Here is a 17,347-nt window from a genome sequence, read left to right as displayed (position 1 = left end):
TGTGATTTACAGAAACACTTTTTTGTACTTATTTTAGAAATCTGCTAGTCATTGACAGCTTTCTAAGAAGGCTCTTTTGTAGCTAACGGGCAGTTAGGAAAATTAAGAACTTTCTCCTGCCTTTAAAATAGTGACCATATCTCATTATCTTTTTATTCATTATCTTCTGGGCACAAATGCTGAACATTTCCTACGATTAGGAGTATCTCATTCCGGGGAATAGAGGAGCTCAGATAGTTTTCCCTTTTGCTAAGACTTGAGAAGAGAGCCTTCAAAGCTTTCTTTTAAATCTACCTGGTCAAAACTTTCGGTGTAGAGAATTTAAATTTCTATTATGCCTCTAGTTCACTAATGCCTACAGTTCTGTGAAGATGGGATACAACCATTTTCATTAGACTGCTCCTTCAGTGACACTTTCTAGGCTATCGCCAACTAATTTCTCTGAATATTACTAAGGTGGTATTAAATGAGCATAACTCATAAACTCTAATACTGTTGTTTTCAGCAAGTTAAATTACTGAAATGGAAAACTGGAAGACAAGTAATTTAGCAACTAATTGTCATATAGGAAAACATAATCTAGAAATGTACAAAGTAAGAGAGACTAGTAAAATCAGAATTAAGACACCAATAGCTTTTTTTTAAAGTGTTACTTATATAACAATAAAAAGTAACAAATTCAGACATCCAGATGAAAACATTTGCCAGCTATTCTTTCTAAGGCAATGCTATCTAGTCAGAAAGCTAACTAACATCAAAATTCTTGCCTATATTCCCAGGACACATGGCTAACTACAAGACAACACTATTGTAACAGCCTCCTATAAATTGGTAGGAACTGAGGAGGCAAAATTTAGGAAGAAATATTCACTACAGAAGCTCATCTTTGTGTCCCAGGGTGATGAAGTAAAAGACAAAATTACACAATAATAGTTTCCACTGAGCAAAATGTGTATCTATTTTGGTCAACTGAAACAGTGTAGAAAGTAGTATATATTGCACTGACCTACAAATGTGATTCCAAATAAGATTACTATTGTAATTTAGGCTAAGCTGTAGCAGTCAAGCTAGTTTAATGCTAGTTTAAAGGTAGCTTCTTCAGGGAACCCCAAACGGAAACAAAGAGTTAACAAAAGGCAACATTTCAGGGAAACACTTCAGGGAAAGCTCTCCCTGACCCCTGAACTAAGGATTAAAGTTTTCCTCTAATTTGTTTCATTTTGTTTGTTTGGTGGTAATTAGGTTTATTTACTCATTTATTTTTTCAATGGAGATACTGGGGCTTGAACCCAGGACCACGTGATGCTAAGCACGTGCTCTACCACTGAGCTATCCCCTCCTTGCTGAAGTTTTCATTTGTTTTGTTCTTTGTTTTTATTGAACATGGCCCTTTAAATAGAAAACGAGGAAAGTATGAAAAGAAAAGTAAAACTGAATGGATGAGGGTCTATTCTCCTCTAAGTACAGGCATCTTATAAAAGAGCAGCCGGTTAAAGAAAAACAGGCAACCTGGAATAGAGGACTGCTGGGCAGAAACCAGCATATGGTTGTGGCTGGCAAATCAACTGACAACTTTTTACAGCTATTTGAGTTTAAATACTGAAAGGCAGCACAGAGTAATACTTCAAAATATATAAGCCATGAACCCCACTGCCTGGGTTCGAATCGTGGTTCTACCACTAACTAGTCACAGAAACTGTGGGCAGAGGAGGGAATCGTGATCAATCTTCTCATCTATAAAGTAGGCATAATCGCATTATCCACTACCCAGGGCTGTTTGTGAGGATGAATTAACACATGTAAAGGCACTCAGAACATTATCTGGCATGTAGTAATACATATCAGTTTTCATCATTGTCATCACTTCAATTTAAAAACATCCTTTCATTTGGAAAATTTAAAATTTTGCTCTATCTAGCTCTTCTCAGGGATTTAGACCTCCTAAATAGGAAAAAAATGTCCAGAGCTTATATTTACCTAATTATAGGAAAAGGGGTTATACCACTTTCCCCCTCTACCTCTTTGGTTTACATTTTGTTTTGTTTAAGGAACTAAAAAGTTCATCTGCCTCATCTCTTAAATATCATCTGAGAAGAAGCAGAAAACTTCAGAGTCCCACATCTAAAAACTTCCAATGAAGCTCACTTTGGGAAAGGTGAAGGGGAGGGAGCGGCTATTTGCTAAGTTCAGTACAAGAATCACTCAACAAATTACAACCCAAAGTGTAGAATTTACTATTACAAAGTATACACAGAAAATAATTTGGTAAGTTAGGCTAAATTTGCATTTACGGGTTTTGAATCTGCTCCTCCGCTCTCCCTGTGGTTTCTCCCTGGTTTACATCGCTATTGCTCTCCTGTCCTCCCGGTAATCTCTCAGTCTCCCCTAGCCCCTCTTTTCCTTCTGCTTGCTCCGACTCTGTCAGAAACCAAACAAAGAAAAGAGTCACAGTCAGTAAGTAACTGAAGTAAAAAGATAAAAATGCTAACTGCTTCTATGTAAAGTGCTATGAGAAGCCTGAATCCTGGTTTATTCCCACAGGGCACTGACATTGACTTTCTACTGGGAAAGTCAAGACAGCATCAGAATATATCCTTAAAACAATTTATTTAACCTTTTAAAAGGCTCTCCAGATCAATAAACACAGAACAACAATGAGAAAATGAGGAAGGATGAGTATGTGAAAAATTAAAATCTTATTGCAACACAGTGGGTCAGAGCCTCCTTCCTTCTTCAGCTGTTCTGTTTCTGTTGATAGGAGTTTGCAGCAACAATACAATTCAAGCTGAAGCAGATTATCTTAATGCCTTTCCCACACAAATACCTCAGCTTGTAGAATTTCTCAGTTCAATAAATAATAATCTTTACTTCTGAATGTAACTTAAGAGGTTTCTACATTCTTAAACATGATTTTTACATTTTTGAAGAAAATTACCTTTTATTTGGACCATTAATTTTATTTTATAATGGAATGACAGAGGAAATAAGATTCAGTATATAGTAGTTCTGTTTACTAGTTTTTTCAAGATGTATATACTCTGCATATTGAAAGCTACATGTTTATACTAGATAGAGGATATGGGTACAAGGTCTCATTGGGCAAGAAAACTGTTATCAGGTAGTTCAAATAAGGAAATGTTCATTGAACTTCTATGTGTTAGACAGTATCATAATTAGATAAATAACCAATGTAAAAAAGGTAAACTTACTTCATTAGCTTCAGTTATCTTCATAATCAAAGACTGAGTTTAAACTTGTCAAAGATCAAAACTAAACAACTAGATACCTAATTAGGATCTGCCTAAAAGCAGGCAGGTCTGATATACTACCATATGATATAGGAGTTTCCCCACTTACTTTGAAAAGCAGGTGGACATACTATAAATGTTTGTTGGAATGGATCTGTCTGAGTGCAAATCTGGGTGGTTCCAGGCTGCAAAGAAACACCCTGCTGGGCAACTCCAGGCACTGGTGCTGCAGATGATGGGTACAAAGCCGACTGGTAGTTTAGCAGTGAGACATCTGAATTAGCCAGAGAAAGAGTAGCAGCTGCTGCAGTAGAACTGGAAGCTAGAACACTGGCCTGAAAACAAAATCATTATAGCTGTATACTGGTATAAACACTTTTATATATTAACAGAATCAATCCAGAAAAACTAAGAACAAAGTTTGAAAATGTAATGTTAACTGTCTTTAAAATAACTCTCTGCTTAGGAAATTTTCCCTATCTCTAAATTTAAGGCAGCTTATAAAGTTGAATAAGAACAAAGAATAAAAAACAGTCCTGTTCTGGTTGAGGCTACGTAAATAACTCCCTACCTCTTCTTTCTTTGCAAAAAGTTGCTAGATGTGAGATGCCACCAAATCTCCTATGTTCTTCTGTTTAAAAAGTAGACCTCACTAAGAAATTAGGAAAATTACATCTTCAGAAACAAACTTAAATGTACATATCACTGACAAACAAATGCAAAACCACTCAAAGTTACTTATTGGAAACACCCAACAGAATTCAAAGAAACAAAGAGAAGATTAGTGATTGCCAGGGCCGGGGCAGGGTGGGTGATGGCAGGGAAGGTGGTCAAAGGGTACAAACTTCCAGTTACCAGATGAGTAAGTTCTGAGGATCTAATATACAGTATGGAAAAAAATACTGGAAACACCTTTTAATATATGTAATACGAACTATCTAACAAAGAGAGAATCATTTGCCTGAAGTCAGTAAAACCAACAGCAGTAACTAGTACAAAAGTCAGGTTCCATTTATTTGACTATGCTAAGACAATGAGGGCATGGATTAGGCCGTTGTGTTTAATTTCTGTCAGCACATGACTGGTAGGTATTATCAGTCTGAAAATTCTTAAGGAACAATACCACCAAAGCAAAGACTGGCTTCTTTACCTCCATACTCTTTCTTACTCCATACTCTATCACTAGTTCCCATCCCACTTAGGTTTGAGTTTCCAAAATCATTTACTGATTACCTGATTGTGCACTGTATTGAGTTGGTTGCTGAAGCTCATAGTTAGATTTGTGCTTGTATTTGGGGCAACGTGTGTAGTGAAGGGACTCTTGATCTGACTCACTGTATCATACATGTGAACCCTCCGTTTGCAGATCTCCATGTTCTGAAAACAAGACTTGACACTGAAAAAAGAGATTAAAGATGCACTGAAATAAATGCTGAGATTTAAACAGATAGCAAATAACTCAAGACAAATATGTATCAACATTTCCCCCTAAGTACTTTCAGAAAATGAATCGAGTTTTTATAACCATAAAGAGGAAAAACACACATCTAATTTTTAATCTCATGATTTTTCAATTAGAAAGAAAACCATCAGTGAGCCAAATATGCAAATGCCAAAGCCACTGCTCATGTGATACTTCCATTTAGCTGTAAGATGGTAACTCAACAGAGAACCAAATCATGGCAAAATGCCCCAGACCAGACTATACTCACTGATTGCTATGTGGAAAATCCAGAAGGTGAGTCATTGTCACAAACTGATGGTTAAGAGTTTTCAGAGGAGTAATTCTCTTATCTGCATCAATTGTTAGCATTTTTTTTAACAGATCAATGTATTCTCTTCTATCCGCCTTCTCTGCCAACATGTCTGTTCCCTCTAAGTCTGTGGACATATTCACCTTCCAAGGAAAATTTAGAAATATTACGCTTCATCACTTAACCTTTAAAGCTGACACTTAATATCTGCACTATATATAAATATATTAATAAAATATCACACATACATATACACACACACACACACATACACATCTCTCAAGAGAAAAACCTGAGGAAGTTTTTTCACAAATGGAAGCTCTTCTTACTGTTTAATTAAAAGCTTCAATTTGGTACAGTTTGTTGGTAGCATAAAGCTGAATAAATTATTTTCATTCAAAGTTTGGATCAAAGAAGTTAAGCCAAAGTAACTGTTATTCTTTTTATATAAGTTTCTATTTCTGAGATTAAATGACAAAATATGTGTTTAACTAGAGTTTGGAACAAAAGCACTCAATAAATGTTTGCTCTTATGTAAATATTTATTTAGTAGAGAAAATGGACAGGAAAGAAACGTTCATAAACAATACTGCAAAATACTGACATGCAACAAGACTAGTGATATAACTGAGCAGGACCCTATGGGGCCTTCCTGGGATAGACCCCTCCCTCAAATCCTCTCTGAAGGACCTAGATAACAGTATCCCACGCACATTCCTGAGTTGTTTTACAGATGCTAAAACCCCCACCAAATGGAAAATGTTAACTACCTGATGACCATGAGCAAGCAGCCCCCAGACCTACTGGTGCCTAAGGATAATTTAATCCCTGTGAAATCGCCCTGTTACCTCACCATCAACCAATCAGAGAATTGTGCACAGCTGATCACATACCCTTGGAAGTCCCTCCCCCTCACACTGCCTTTAAAAATGCTTCCCTGAAACCCAAGGGGAGCTCAGGCGTTTTGAGCTCTAGCTGCCCTGCACTCCTCGCTTGGTGCCCTGCAGTAAATGCTGCACTTTCCTTCACCACAACCCGGTGTCACTAGACTGGCTTTACTGAGCTCAAGCGAGCTGACCCAAGTTTGGTTTGGTAACAGTTAAGCAAAAGCAAAAGAGAAATATATAGTTCTAAAAATATCCTTTGCTAGGATTCAAACATTCTTTTAATACATGGCAGAATATTAATGCATCTTTTTCTGTAAAAAATGAAAACATATACTGGAAGATAACAGACAGAATCTATCTTTAATATAACCAAACAAAAATATATCTCTGATTAAAGAAATACATAAATGTCTGGCTTTCTGAAATTTTCCATACTCACCTGAGCCATGTCATCTAAGCAATTAAAAATGTACTTTCGAGCTTCTTTTGATTTAATTCCAGTCTCTAATTCATGTTCTTCGGGTGTCTATAAAATACAGATTTTTTTTTAAGTTACAGCTGTATGTTATTTTCACATCTTATTCTAAGTTAAATCCAGAATACAAAGAAACAAGTGTCATCACCTTGCCAACCAGAGATCATACACATGAAAATAATTTACAACCAGAACATCTTCCACTAGAAATAGGACCTTGATATCCGGCCACACTTTCAACAGTGATAAAATAAATATGTAAGCAATGATGTAAGAAAAGACATTATCATTTTTCTCTTAAAGCTACTTTCGAATGAAATGATATCTCAAATTGTAATTATTCAATAGGCTTAGAGTCCGATTAACTCATAAGGTTAATCAAATTACTCAGACATCTCTCAAAGTGAAAGAAAGTAAAAAGTAGATATTTCTTTCAAGAAAATATGTAAGGTCTTAATGTGGGCAGTTATGAATTTATGTTGTTTTGGCATCGTTATTGAGAATTCTCTTAAAAAACAAAAAGCCACTACTAAATTATTCTAGTTCTTCCCATTGCTTAATGATAAGCACTACTCTCCTTATCCCCTTCTCAGCCGCTGATTCAAACACATAAAACAACCCCAGTCAACTCAACTGGCACTTAATGTTTTGTTTTTAAAGTAAGTATAAGACCAAATGGGTACAATTAAATAATTTCTCAAAGTATTTCCTCCTGCAAATATATGTTCCCACTGTCCCCTCACCCACCCTTTGCTCTACTCCACCTCAAGAATTTAACTAAACTTTGAATTCGAATCGGGATTAAGGAGTACAGGAATGAGAAGTATAGTAGGGGAGTCAGACCTTAAGCCTCCACAGTGGGTATCCCAAATTAGGATCTCTGTTGAAAAACCTGGTTGTTTTTGTTCCGGCACTGAGAAGATATTCAGCTGGCAAGCCTTGTGTTTGTGAAATGTAACGAATCTGAAACATCAAAACCATCAAAACATTGATTTGGAGAGAAAAGGGAAATTATTAAAAACTTTTACACTAAAACATTACTGGCTATAGCCAAGAAAAGAAAGGTACTGAAAAGAAATTAACTATTTGATCAACACAAATAAAATTTATCCGTAAATATACATGCTAACCCACTCACAGGCAACTGCCAAATATTTATTCAGTAATTGCTTTGTTACTATACCTGTTATTTTCAAAGAAAACTCAGTTTTGAAAATTTCCTGTGTGACCTTTTTTGTTTTTGTGTAAGACTTCTGATACAAAGTTCAGAAAACTTTAAGAGATTTTAAGGACAGAACAGTTTCCAACAAACTAATTCATGGATTACCAAGAATTTGTTTGTTTGTTGATGTATTACCAAATTTAGATTAGGAAAAAATTTCCATAAACTTCTTTCTTACTTGGCTACTCTAAATCTTGTCAATTGTCCTTACTGTAAATTGCCACAGAGCTTATTTCTCATACCATAAAATTAAGCACTTAATTTAGTTTCTCTATCCCCACATCAATAAAGAGCAGGTACTTTTTTCATTCACTCAATAGGTTCTATGTTTATTCACTCAACATTTTTTGAACATATACTATGAACTAGGCCAGCAGTTCCCAAAGTGTGATCTGGGGAACCCTGGGTGGGGGGTCCAAGATCCTTTCAGGGAATCTATAAAATATAAACTATTTTCATAATAATACTAAGAAATTATTCACCTTTTCATGTCTTTCTCATGGGTGTATAGCAGAGATTTCCAGAGGTGATGTGTGATGATGTCTCATAGCTCTGAGGGCTAACGAGACATGTGATTTATATATTCTTGTGTTTTAAAAATTTCTCAGTTGTATCGTTCACACTTTTGTTTGCTTTCACAATTCTCCCTACCCGAAAAAGCAATTTGCTTCTTTCCTGACCTACTGAAAGCAATAGAAGAGGTAATTTTTTTTTTTACCATTCCCCATTCCATATATGAATGGCTATATTTAACGATGAAATTAGAGAAAAAGAAACTTGTAAGCAAGGAAATCTCACTTCCTACCCCACCTCTCAAAAAACTTGTCTTAATTTCTAATGCAATATATATTAATAGATATAAACTATATAAAGAGTACTTTGGGGTCCTCAACAATTTTTAAGAATGTAAAGCAGAGGTCAGCGAACTATGGCCTACATGTCAAATCTGGCCTTCTGTCACAAGATAATTTGCGGTAACAGCAGGATATTACTCTTAATCTGTGGAAGCTACATAACTGGAAACCAAAATACAGCATTAGCAAAATAGAAAAAAAATTTTAACATGGATAAGAACATTTTCAATGTGAACTCCTTTTGCATACAAAAAGGGTGAAATATTATTTAGAATCCAGGATAAAATATGTACAATGAAATACTATGCAGATATTTTAAATGATAGGGTAGAAGTACATTTATTGACATGTAAAGAAAGATATTTCATGATGTACAAGTGAAAAAGAAGATTACAAATTAAATATAACCTCACTTAAAAAATAACATGTCACTGATTCTAAGAGGCGTGTTTTTCACATTAACATCTTTGAAATCAGGATATGTTTTATGACTGATGGCCATGATAAATCATGGTTTAACTGGTTACATTCTTAGAAGTACCAAAAAAAAAAAAAAAAGATGCATCTTTCAATCAATGGTGTCTTACATTTGATGAGACAGTGTCTATGCTCCTCTGTATCTGTAAGTTTATATTTGAAACGTAACTATATGTAGCACATATTCATTCATTCTTTCAGTTAGTACTTATTGAGCCAGGCAGTGGTGGTTTTAAAAACAGACATGGTTCCTGCTCTCATACACCTTGCAGTCAAGTGAGGGAGACAGACACAATGCATAATTCAAACTGCACTGGCATCCTAAAAACAACAAAAAATACACTGGCTTCTATAAAACACATAACAAAGGAACCTGACCTATACTGGAGACTGGTGAGGAAAAGCTCCTCGAAGAAGTGACACTTTAGCTAATAAATGAGCAAGGATTGACTAAATGAAATAAACGGGTGGTACAAAAGCATTCCAGACTAAGAGAACAGTATGTGTAAGGGCCTGTGCTGGAAGGAGACATTCTTAACCAGTACTGAAATGATGCCAGTGGGGCTAGAGCATGAAAAGCAAGAAGAAATGGGGTTAAAATCAATGCAGAAAGGGAGAGAGGAAGGGGAGGAACAACACATGTAGGGACTCAGAGGCCATATTAAGAATTTAGCCCTTTATTCTAAGTGAGGGGAAACCATCGAACAGCAAGGGAGTAGCCTGATCAAACTTGTGTTCAGGAAAAAAAAAAAAAATCACTCTGGAAAAAAGACTGGAGGGAGGCCAGAGTACATACAGGGAGACTGTCCACAGCCCAGGTAAGTGAGGGTAACAGCAGTAGGAAAAAGTGACTATAATCAAGGGGCACTAGGACATAATGGTCAAGAGGTATATGCATACACACACACACACACACACACACACACAAAGTAAAACTACATTTTCTTTCATAGACTTTATCTCAATTGTACTATATAACTATTTATGTGATTATTTACTGAATGTCTTTTTTCCATCACCAAACTATAGCCCCCATGAGGACAAGGAAAATGTTTACTCAGCACCAAATCGCCAGTGTCCAGAGTATCTAGCACAAAGTAGATACTCAATAAAGAAAATTAACAAATTATATGTGTAAAAAATTATAAAACATACCAAAATGTAACAGGTTACCTGTGAGCGGTAGAACTACTAAAGGTTAAAATTTTTCTCTTGGCATCTTTTCTAATTTTTCTACAATGATGCACTTATAAAGTTAAAGCATTAGAATGTTTATTACTATAGAATTAAAGAGCTTCACTGTGAAAACAGAATGGGAAGCTATCATCCATATACTGCTTTTCATACAGTTTAAAACAAAACAACAGCAAAAACCCCACATTTACACAAACAGGAAGTATTACTGTCATTCGTTATTTTAAACAATTAAAATGTTTCCAACAAAGTTGAAGCCATTAACAAATATCTAGAGAGGGTACACACATTTGACTTCAAGACACAAACATCTGCTGTAAAATCTCAGCTATAGCATTTATGAAAAATCCACAGTTGATATCATACTTAATAGTGAGAGGCACTTTCCCCCTAAAACCAGGAACAAGACAAGGATGTCTTGCTATTTCTATTCAACACTATACTAGTGTGGTTCAATGCAAAGCAGTTAGGCAAGGGGAAAAAAATCCAGATTAGAAAGGAAGGTGTAAGATTATCTTTATTTGTAGATGACATGATCTTGTAGTTAAAAAATTATAAGGAATCCATCACAAAACCTATTAGAACTAGAGTCTTGTTAGAAAACTATTAGAAAAAGAATTCAATAAGGTTGCAGAACACAAGATCAACTCCAAAACTCACTGTATTTCTATACATTAGCAATGAGCAATCTGAAAATAAAATGAAGAAAATAATTCCATTCACCATAGCATAAAAAAAAATAATATTTAGAAATAAATTTAACAAAAGAAATGTAAAACTTGAACTCTGAAAATTACTAAACACTGGGAAAGAAAACCTAAATGAACTTGATCATATTTATGAATCCGAAGACAACACTGTTAAGATGGCAATCCTTCCTAAAGCAATCTATAGATTCAAGCAATCCCTATTTAAAACAAAACAATAATTTTGTTTTGCAAAAATAAAAAAACCTACCCTAAATTCATATGGAATCTCAAGCGACCCTGAATAGCCAAAACAATCTTGAAAAAGAACAAAGTTAAAGGACTCACAATTCCTGGTTTCAAAACTGACTACAAAACTACAGTAATCAAAATAGTGTGGCACAGATATAAGGATAGATATAGGATACAGATCCACAGAACAGAACTGACAGAAGATGTAAATCATTATATTTATTTAGAGTCAATTGATTTTTGACAAGGATGCCAAGGACAGTTTTCAGCAAATTGTGTTGGGATAACTGAATATCCACATGCAAAAGACTGAAACTGGACTTTTCCCTTATACTATATTCTAAAATTAACTTTAAATGGCTCAAAAACCTAAATATAAGAGCTAAAATTATAAAACTCTTATAAGCTTCAAGACACTGGGTTTGGCAATGATTTCTTGCATATCAAAGGTACAAGCAACAAAAGAAAACAACAAACTGGACTTCATCAAAATTTAAAACTTTTGAAAAAAAATACAAACTTTTGTGCAAACAAACTTGTCTACAGAGTGAAAAGGCAGCCCCATGGAATGAGAGTATTTGCAAATCACATAACTGATAAGGGATTGATAAGAATATAGAAAGAACTCCTACAACCCAACAACAACAACAACAACAAAAATAATTCAAAAATGGGTAGTGGACTTGCACAGACTTCTCCAAAGATATACAGATGCCCAGTAACCACATAAAATGATGTCCAACATTACTAATCATTAGAGAAATACAAATCAAAACCATTATGAGATATCACTTCACATCCACAAAGATGGCTATTTTTTTTTTTTAAAGAAGGAAAATAACCAGTGTTGGCAAGGATGAAGGATGTAGGAAAACTGAACTCTTGTACATTGCTGGTGGGAATGGAAAATGGTGTAACCACTGTGCAAAACAGTCTGGTGGTTCCTCAAAAAGTTAAACATAGAATTATCATATGACCCAGCAATGCCACTTCTAGTTTTATAACAAAAGGAATTGAAAACAAGGACTTAAACACTTGTACGCCAATGTTCAGAGGATTATTATTCACAACAGCCAAAAGGTGGTAACAACTCAAGCGTCTATCAACAGATAAACAAAATGTGTATATATACACACATACAATGGAACATTAATCAGCTGCAAAAAGTAATGAAGCTCTAATACATGCCACAGCATGGGTGAAAAACATTAGGGTTAAGTGAAAGAAGCCCATTACAAAAATCCACATAGTGTATGTGATGAATATGACATGCTAGAATAGGCAAATCCGTAAAGACAGAAAGTAAATTAGTTGCTGCCCAAGGTCGTAGTGGTAGAAGCAGTTGGAGGAGAATGGCCATTGACTGCTAACAGGTACTGGGTTTCATTTTAGGGTGATGATAATGCTCTAAAACTGATTGCAGGGGGCAGGGTATAGCTCAGTGGTAGAGCACGTGCTTAACATGCACAAGCTCCTGGGTTCAATCCCCAGTATCTCCATTTAAATCAATCAATCAATCAATCAATCAATCTGATTGCAGTAATGGTTCACAAACCTGTGAACATACTGAAGACCACTGAACTGTATACTTTAAATGGCTGAACTATATGGTATGTGAACTATACCTCAAGTTGTTAAAAAAAAAAAAAATCAGCTGTAAGAACAAGGATCCAGCCATAGGAATCTTTTATATCCAAAGATGCATCAAGATAAACTATCCCTAATCCTGCTCTTTTCACTGTTTTACTCTTTTTCCCTTTAATAATTCCAGATAACCATTCACTTCTCAAAAAAAAAAAAATCAAAGACAAAAAACCTCGTGTACCTACTATGTGCAGTAGTCAGCAGTGACGAATACACTAGTACAATCAGTTTCTGCCCTCAAAGAGCTTGTAACATAGTAGTTAGAAGCCTTTCTTAAGAACAAGAAATGAGAATTCACAATTTACTTCCATGGCAAAACTTCTTCCTTTAGGACCAGCTCCTTAGGAAGCTGTGGCATATCTTCTGAAGCTTGTGTGTTTTCAAACATGGAAAATTTATTACAATACTTTTCAACTTACATGATTTCAGGCAAATCCTCCTAAATCCTATTTTACAGAGACCTAATATACATTGCATTACTTCAGCATGTGCCACGCATAAAAGGAAATAACAGCTCTGAATGAGTCAAATTTTGCTTTTAAAATTCCAATTTCACATCCTTACTGTATTTTCATATCTTAAACGCACAAGGCACACTGGCTTCTAATAAGTCATTAGATCTGGAAAAGTAGCAATCTAAAGTTACATAAAGTAAAATCCTTTTTAAAATATAGAATAGCAAACAACTTCAGACTAAGAAGCAGTAGAAAAAATTTTATTCTTTCAAAATTATTTTTAATCAGACTATTACTTCCCTACTATCTAAATACTTCGCTAGTACTTCTTTTCCTCTAGAATCTCTTTCACAAGTAACTATTTGTTTTCTATTTCCATCCAAATAAACACTCTTACCTGATCATATTCTGAAGCACCAGGATAAAGAGGCCATCCCAGGAACAGCTCAGCTATCACACAGCCCAATGACCACATATCAATAGCTTCACAAAATGGTAATCCAAGAATAATTTCAGGGGCTCTAACAAAAACAAAAATAGCAGATTACAAAAATAAACATTATTTTGGGAAATTAACTATGTTGACTAAGTCTTATTTTAGTATCAGGTAAAGGTACATTGATTTAATGAAACTGAAAATGATCTTTGGTATAAAATCCATAATTTGAAACTCCTGGGGCCAGATATGTTTTGGAACTCAGAACTTTTTGCATTTCAGAAAGGTACTACATATTGCATGATAAATCCCAGTGGAGTTTAAGGAAGCACCTCATAATCAAACACATTAATATTTCTGCAACAAAACATATGAACAATCACATTAAGCAAGATAAATGCTTTAAACAGCCTTACACTAATTCAAGTCAGGTCATGCCAACAAATAAGCTTATACCAAACTCAGAAAAAAGATTTTTAGCTTTGAGAGCTTTCTGAATTTTGAAATTACAGATAAGAGATTATGGATTTATTCTTTCTATTCTTAGCACCTTTTTAATTATGGAAAAATCAATTAAATGGCCTGATCAAAAAATACCCCTTTGTGACAGAAATGTCTTCCGTACAGACAGAGTGGTTGACGGTAAGGACTCTACAGCCAGACTACCAGCGTTCAAACCCTAGTTCCATTATTTAATAGCAGTAGGCAATTAATCTCTCTGTGCCTCAGGTTCCTCATTCATAAAATGGAGATGAGTACCTACTACATAAGGTTGTGGTAAGATTTAAGTAAATAAGTAATAAATAATAATGATGATGATGATAATGATGTTTAAATATTAAAGCTCTTGACCAGGGCCTGGCTCATGGCAAGCACTATTTAAGTGTCAGATAAAACAATGACTTTTATTACTATATCAACACTATTTTAAAACTTTGAACTGTTTCCAGAAATATTCATCTCCATTAATGCTCTCAGTGAGAAACCCAACCATAGGGAATCGTAAAGAGAAGACTATGGTAATAACCATAAACTAAGAGCTTTATATATATAATCACATCCAAGGCAAAATTATTATCCCCATTTAAGAGGGAACAGAGGCAGACATATTAAGTAATTGGCCCAAAATCCCATAGTTAATAAGTAGCAGAGCTAGAATTTGAATCCTGGCAGTCTTGCTCTGAAGTTGAGTAAATTATTCTGCCTCCAAATGAGTAAATGTTAAATACATACCCATCTATATACATCTATTTGGCAAGGTGGTATACATGGTATTTTTCAAACTGTGACTAAAATTAACAGATAAGTGGGTTCAAAAAAAGGATGATAATAATAGGTAACTTTACTATTGACAATAATAGATGACACTTGTGTAGTGCTTACTATGTGCCATGCACTGTTCTAAGTTCTTTATAAATGAGTTCACTCAATCCTTACAACAAACCTATGAAAGCAGGCATTGCCACTATTAAGTCATCAGTTATAAGATGCATATTTTTTTCACATTTTAACATCTCTAAAATTAAGATTCTTGCAAGTGATGGTAAGTTTTAGTTTAATGGCAGATCTTTTACTTTCTTATTAGTACATAATCATATTTCATCTTATAATCATGGTATCTTAAAGTCTATATAGGAGTATCATTTCCATTTTAGAAATGAATAAACTGGGCACTGACAGGTTAAGTAACTTGCCCAAGGCTGGAGCCCAGGCAGTAGGGATTCAAGGTCTGAGTTCTTAAATACTTTATCATCTTCTCCAAATAATTTCCTTTCCTTCTTATAAGTCACAGGATTTGAATCTGTAAGGACACTCCAGATTCATATCCCTCATTTAACCGAAGCTAAATGGAAAAGCAGATCTCTCCATCAGGAACCATCTAATAGGCCATGTCTCCTCATGGAACGCCTAGGTTTCCCAAACTTTATTTTCAAGCAATGTGTGCTTACTATTGCTTTGTGTGTACGTAGGGGGAACAAAAGACTGAGTGGGGAGGGAATAAAGCTATTGCCCTAAATAAGAATATCCTCCCTTAGGAAATAGGATAAATTAAAGGACTTCATAGGGTCTAGAAGCTTTCCCAATCCTTGCACAGAAACAGCAGAAGATCCAGGCCTGTCGAGGCTTACACTGTTTGTAAGCTAAAGGTTGAAGCACTAATCTCATCAGTTTTTGTCCTGTTTGATGTGAACTGTGGTTCTGTGAGCCAAAGAAAAAATCTTCAAGAGTGATACTCCTGTTGCTGGTGGCTAGAGCCCCGTATTACTGATGGAATTTCAGGGTTCAGTGAAATACAACCACTGTGGCATGTTTGACACCATTAAGAAACTAGAGGGTAAGAGTACGCAGAAACATAAAAGCTTTTCTAAAACTGAAAAGGAACAAAATTTTAACTTCCACTGAGCAGAATCATTAATTTCTAAGTTCATGACAGTGCCAAAAATAGCTGGCAGGGAAAACGCAAATGGCTTTGTGCCAAAATGAAAACTGGGCTTAGAACATTCCTAAACATCAATTGAAGAGCAGCAGATTGATTCTGCCATTCCACTATACCAGGAAGACATTTTAAAATCCAAAAGGTAGGTCACAGGGAGGGGCCAGACAACCCAATAATTTACTTCTTTAGAAAGGTAGCCATACATAGTATGTGACAATTGTTAGGCTTCTAAAGCTTAGAGTTTCAGGGAAATTAAGAAAAACACTAATTCCTGCCCCCAAGTCCCAATAAACAAAAAAACCCTGAAGATTGGCTGGAGTCACTTTTTCCATTTGGTCTTACCCTGCCTTCTGGAGTAACAAAGGCAGCTAAGGATTTCCAGCAAAAGCTCACTCAAAACAGTTAACTCTACCACATCTACCATACAAAAAAGTAAGTATCAAAAGAAAAAAAAAGCAGTAAAAATAAAAATAAAATAAGGCTGCTTAGTCTATTGAGGGCTGTTCACTATCATTAGAGCCTAAAAATGTTAAGACTTACCTAAACTCTAAGAAACAAAAAGACTGACGTTATCTTCTTTTACTGAACAGAAATGAATAATTTAGAGCAAGTTCACCTTTAAAGACTGAATGTTTTAAATTGTGAATTCAGATTAAAATTCTTAATATTTTCATTACTATATCATCTTTCCTCTTGGCTTCCATTATCTCTCAATCCCTCAATATAAACTCTAGACACTAAAATTCTGGTTCTACTTCATCTATACAGTAAGACAATTACTCTTCTAAGTCCCTTTCCAGCTCTGACATTCTAGCTGGACAGTAAAAAAGACTACCTACTGAAGCACAGGAAAGAGGAAAATAAAACTGGCAGCCCTTGGTAGAAAAATGGTATTAACTGTACTTTGGACACAGTGGATCTCCTCTTTGAAGTACATTCCATCCTTAGAGAACAAATACTGGGTTGGGGGTGGGTATAGCTCAGCGGTAGAGCGCATGCTGAGCATGCACAAGGCTCTGGGTTCAATCCCTAGCATCTCCATTGAAAAAAATTTTTTAATTAAAATTAAAAAAAAAAAAATACTAAACAGGCTCTAATTAACCTGGTGGTAGAGATAGCAATTCATACCTTTTTATTTCCCAACTTTAAATACCTTTAAATTGAAATTTTTCACCTAGGTCGTAAAGATTTATTTCACCGAAACCCAGAGCAAGCTGCGGCTTGGATCATTTAACAGTACAAATCATTCTCTGCTCATTTTCATGAACACTCTTGTTTCTTCCTACCCATCTCAGAGCCATCAAACTTACTTATCAAATAAGAGTC

The 17,347-nt window shown here is 35.2% G+C and overlaps 1 protein-coding gene across 4 annotated transcripts in view; it reads right to left on the bottom strand.

Annotated features, from left to right (window-relative positions):
• HIPK1 (homeodomain interacting protein kinase 1) overlaps window positions 1-17,347 on the bottom strand; it is a 48,186-nt gene that overhangs the window by 15,465 nt on the left and 15,374 nt on the right. For all 4 annotated transcript variants that reach the window (XM_031457858.2, XM_031457857.2, XM_031457859.2 and 1 more), the window contains exons 3-8: window positions 13,546-13,669; window positions 7,208-7,327; window positions 6,329-6,415; window positions 4,961-5,145; window positions 4,482-4,644; window positions 3,358-3,583 (exon numbers count right to left, since the gene is read on the bottom strand). In XM_031457858.2, coding sequence (XP_031313718.1) covers window positions 3,358-3,583; window positions 4,482-4,644; window positions 4,961-5,145; window positions 6,329-6,415; window positions 7,208-7,327; window positions 13,546-13,669 — 905 coding nt within the window. The remainder of the gene's footprint in view (window positions 1-3,357; window positions 3,584-4,481; window positions 4,645-4,960; window positions 5,146-6,328; window positions 6,416-7,207; window positions 7,328-13,545; window positions 13,670-17,347) is intronic.

Source organism: Camelus dromedarius, chromosome 9 (genome assembly GCF_036321535.1).
Source record: "Camelus dromedarius isolate mCamDro1 chromosome 9, mCamDro1.pat, whole genome shotgun sequence".
NCBI classification, from domain to species: domain Eukaryota; kingdom Metazoa; phylum Chordata; class Mammalia; order Artiodactyla; family Camelidae; genus Camelus; species Camelus dromedarius.
The sequence above is the reverse complement of the archived record's forward strand: the minus strand, read 5'-3'. Positions and strand labels throughout refer to the sequence as shown.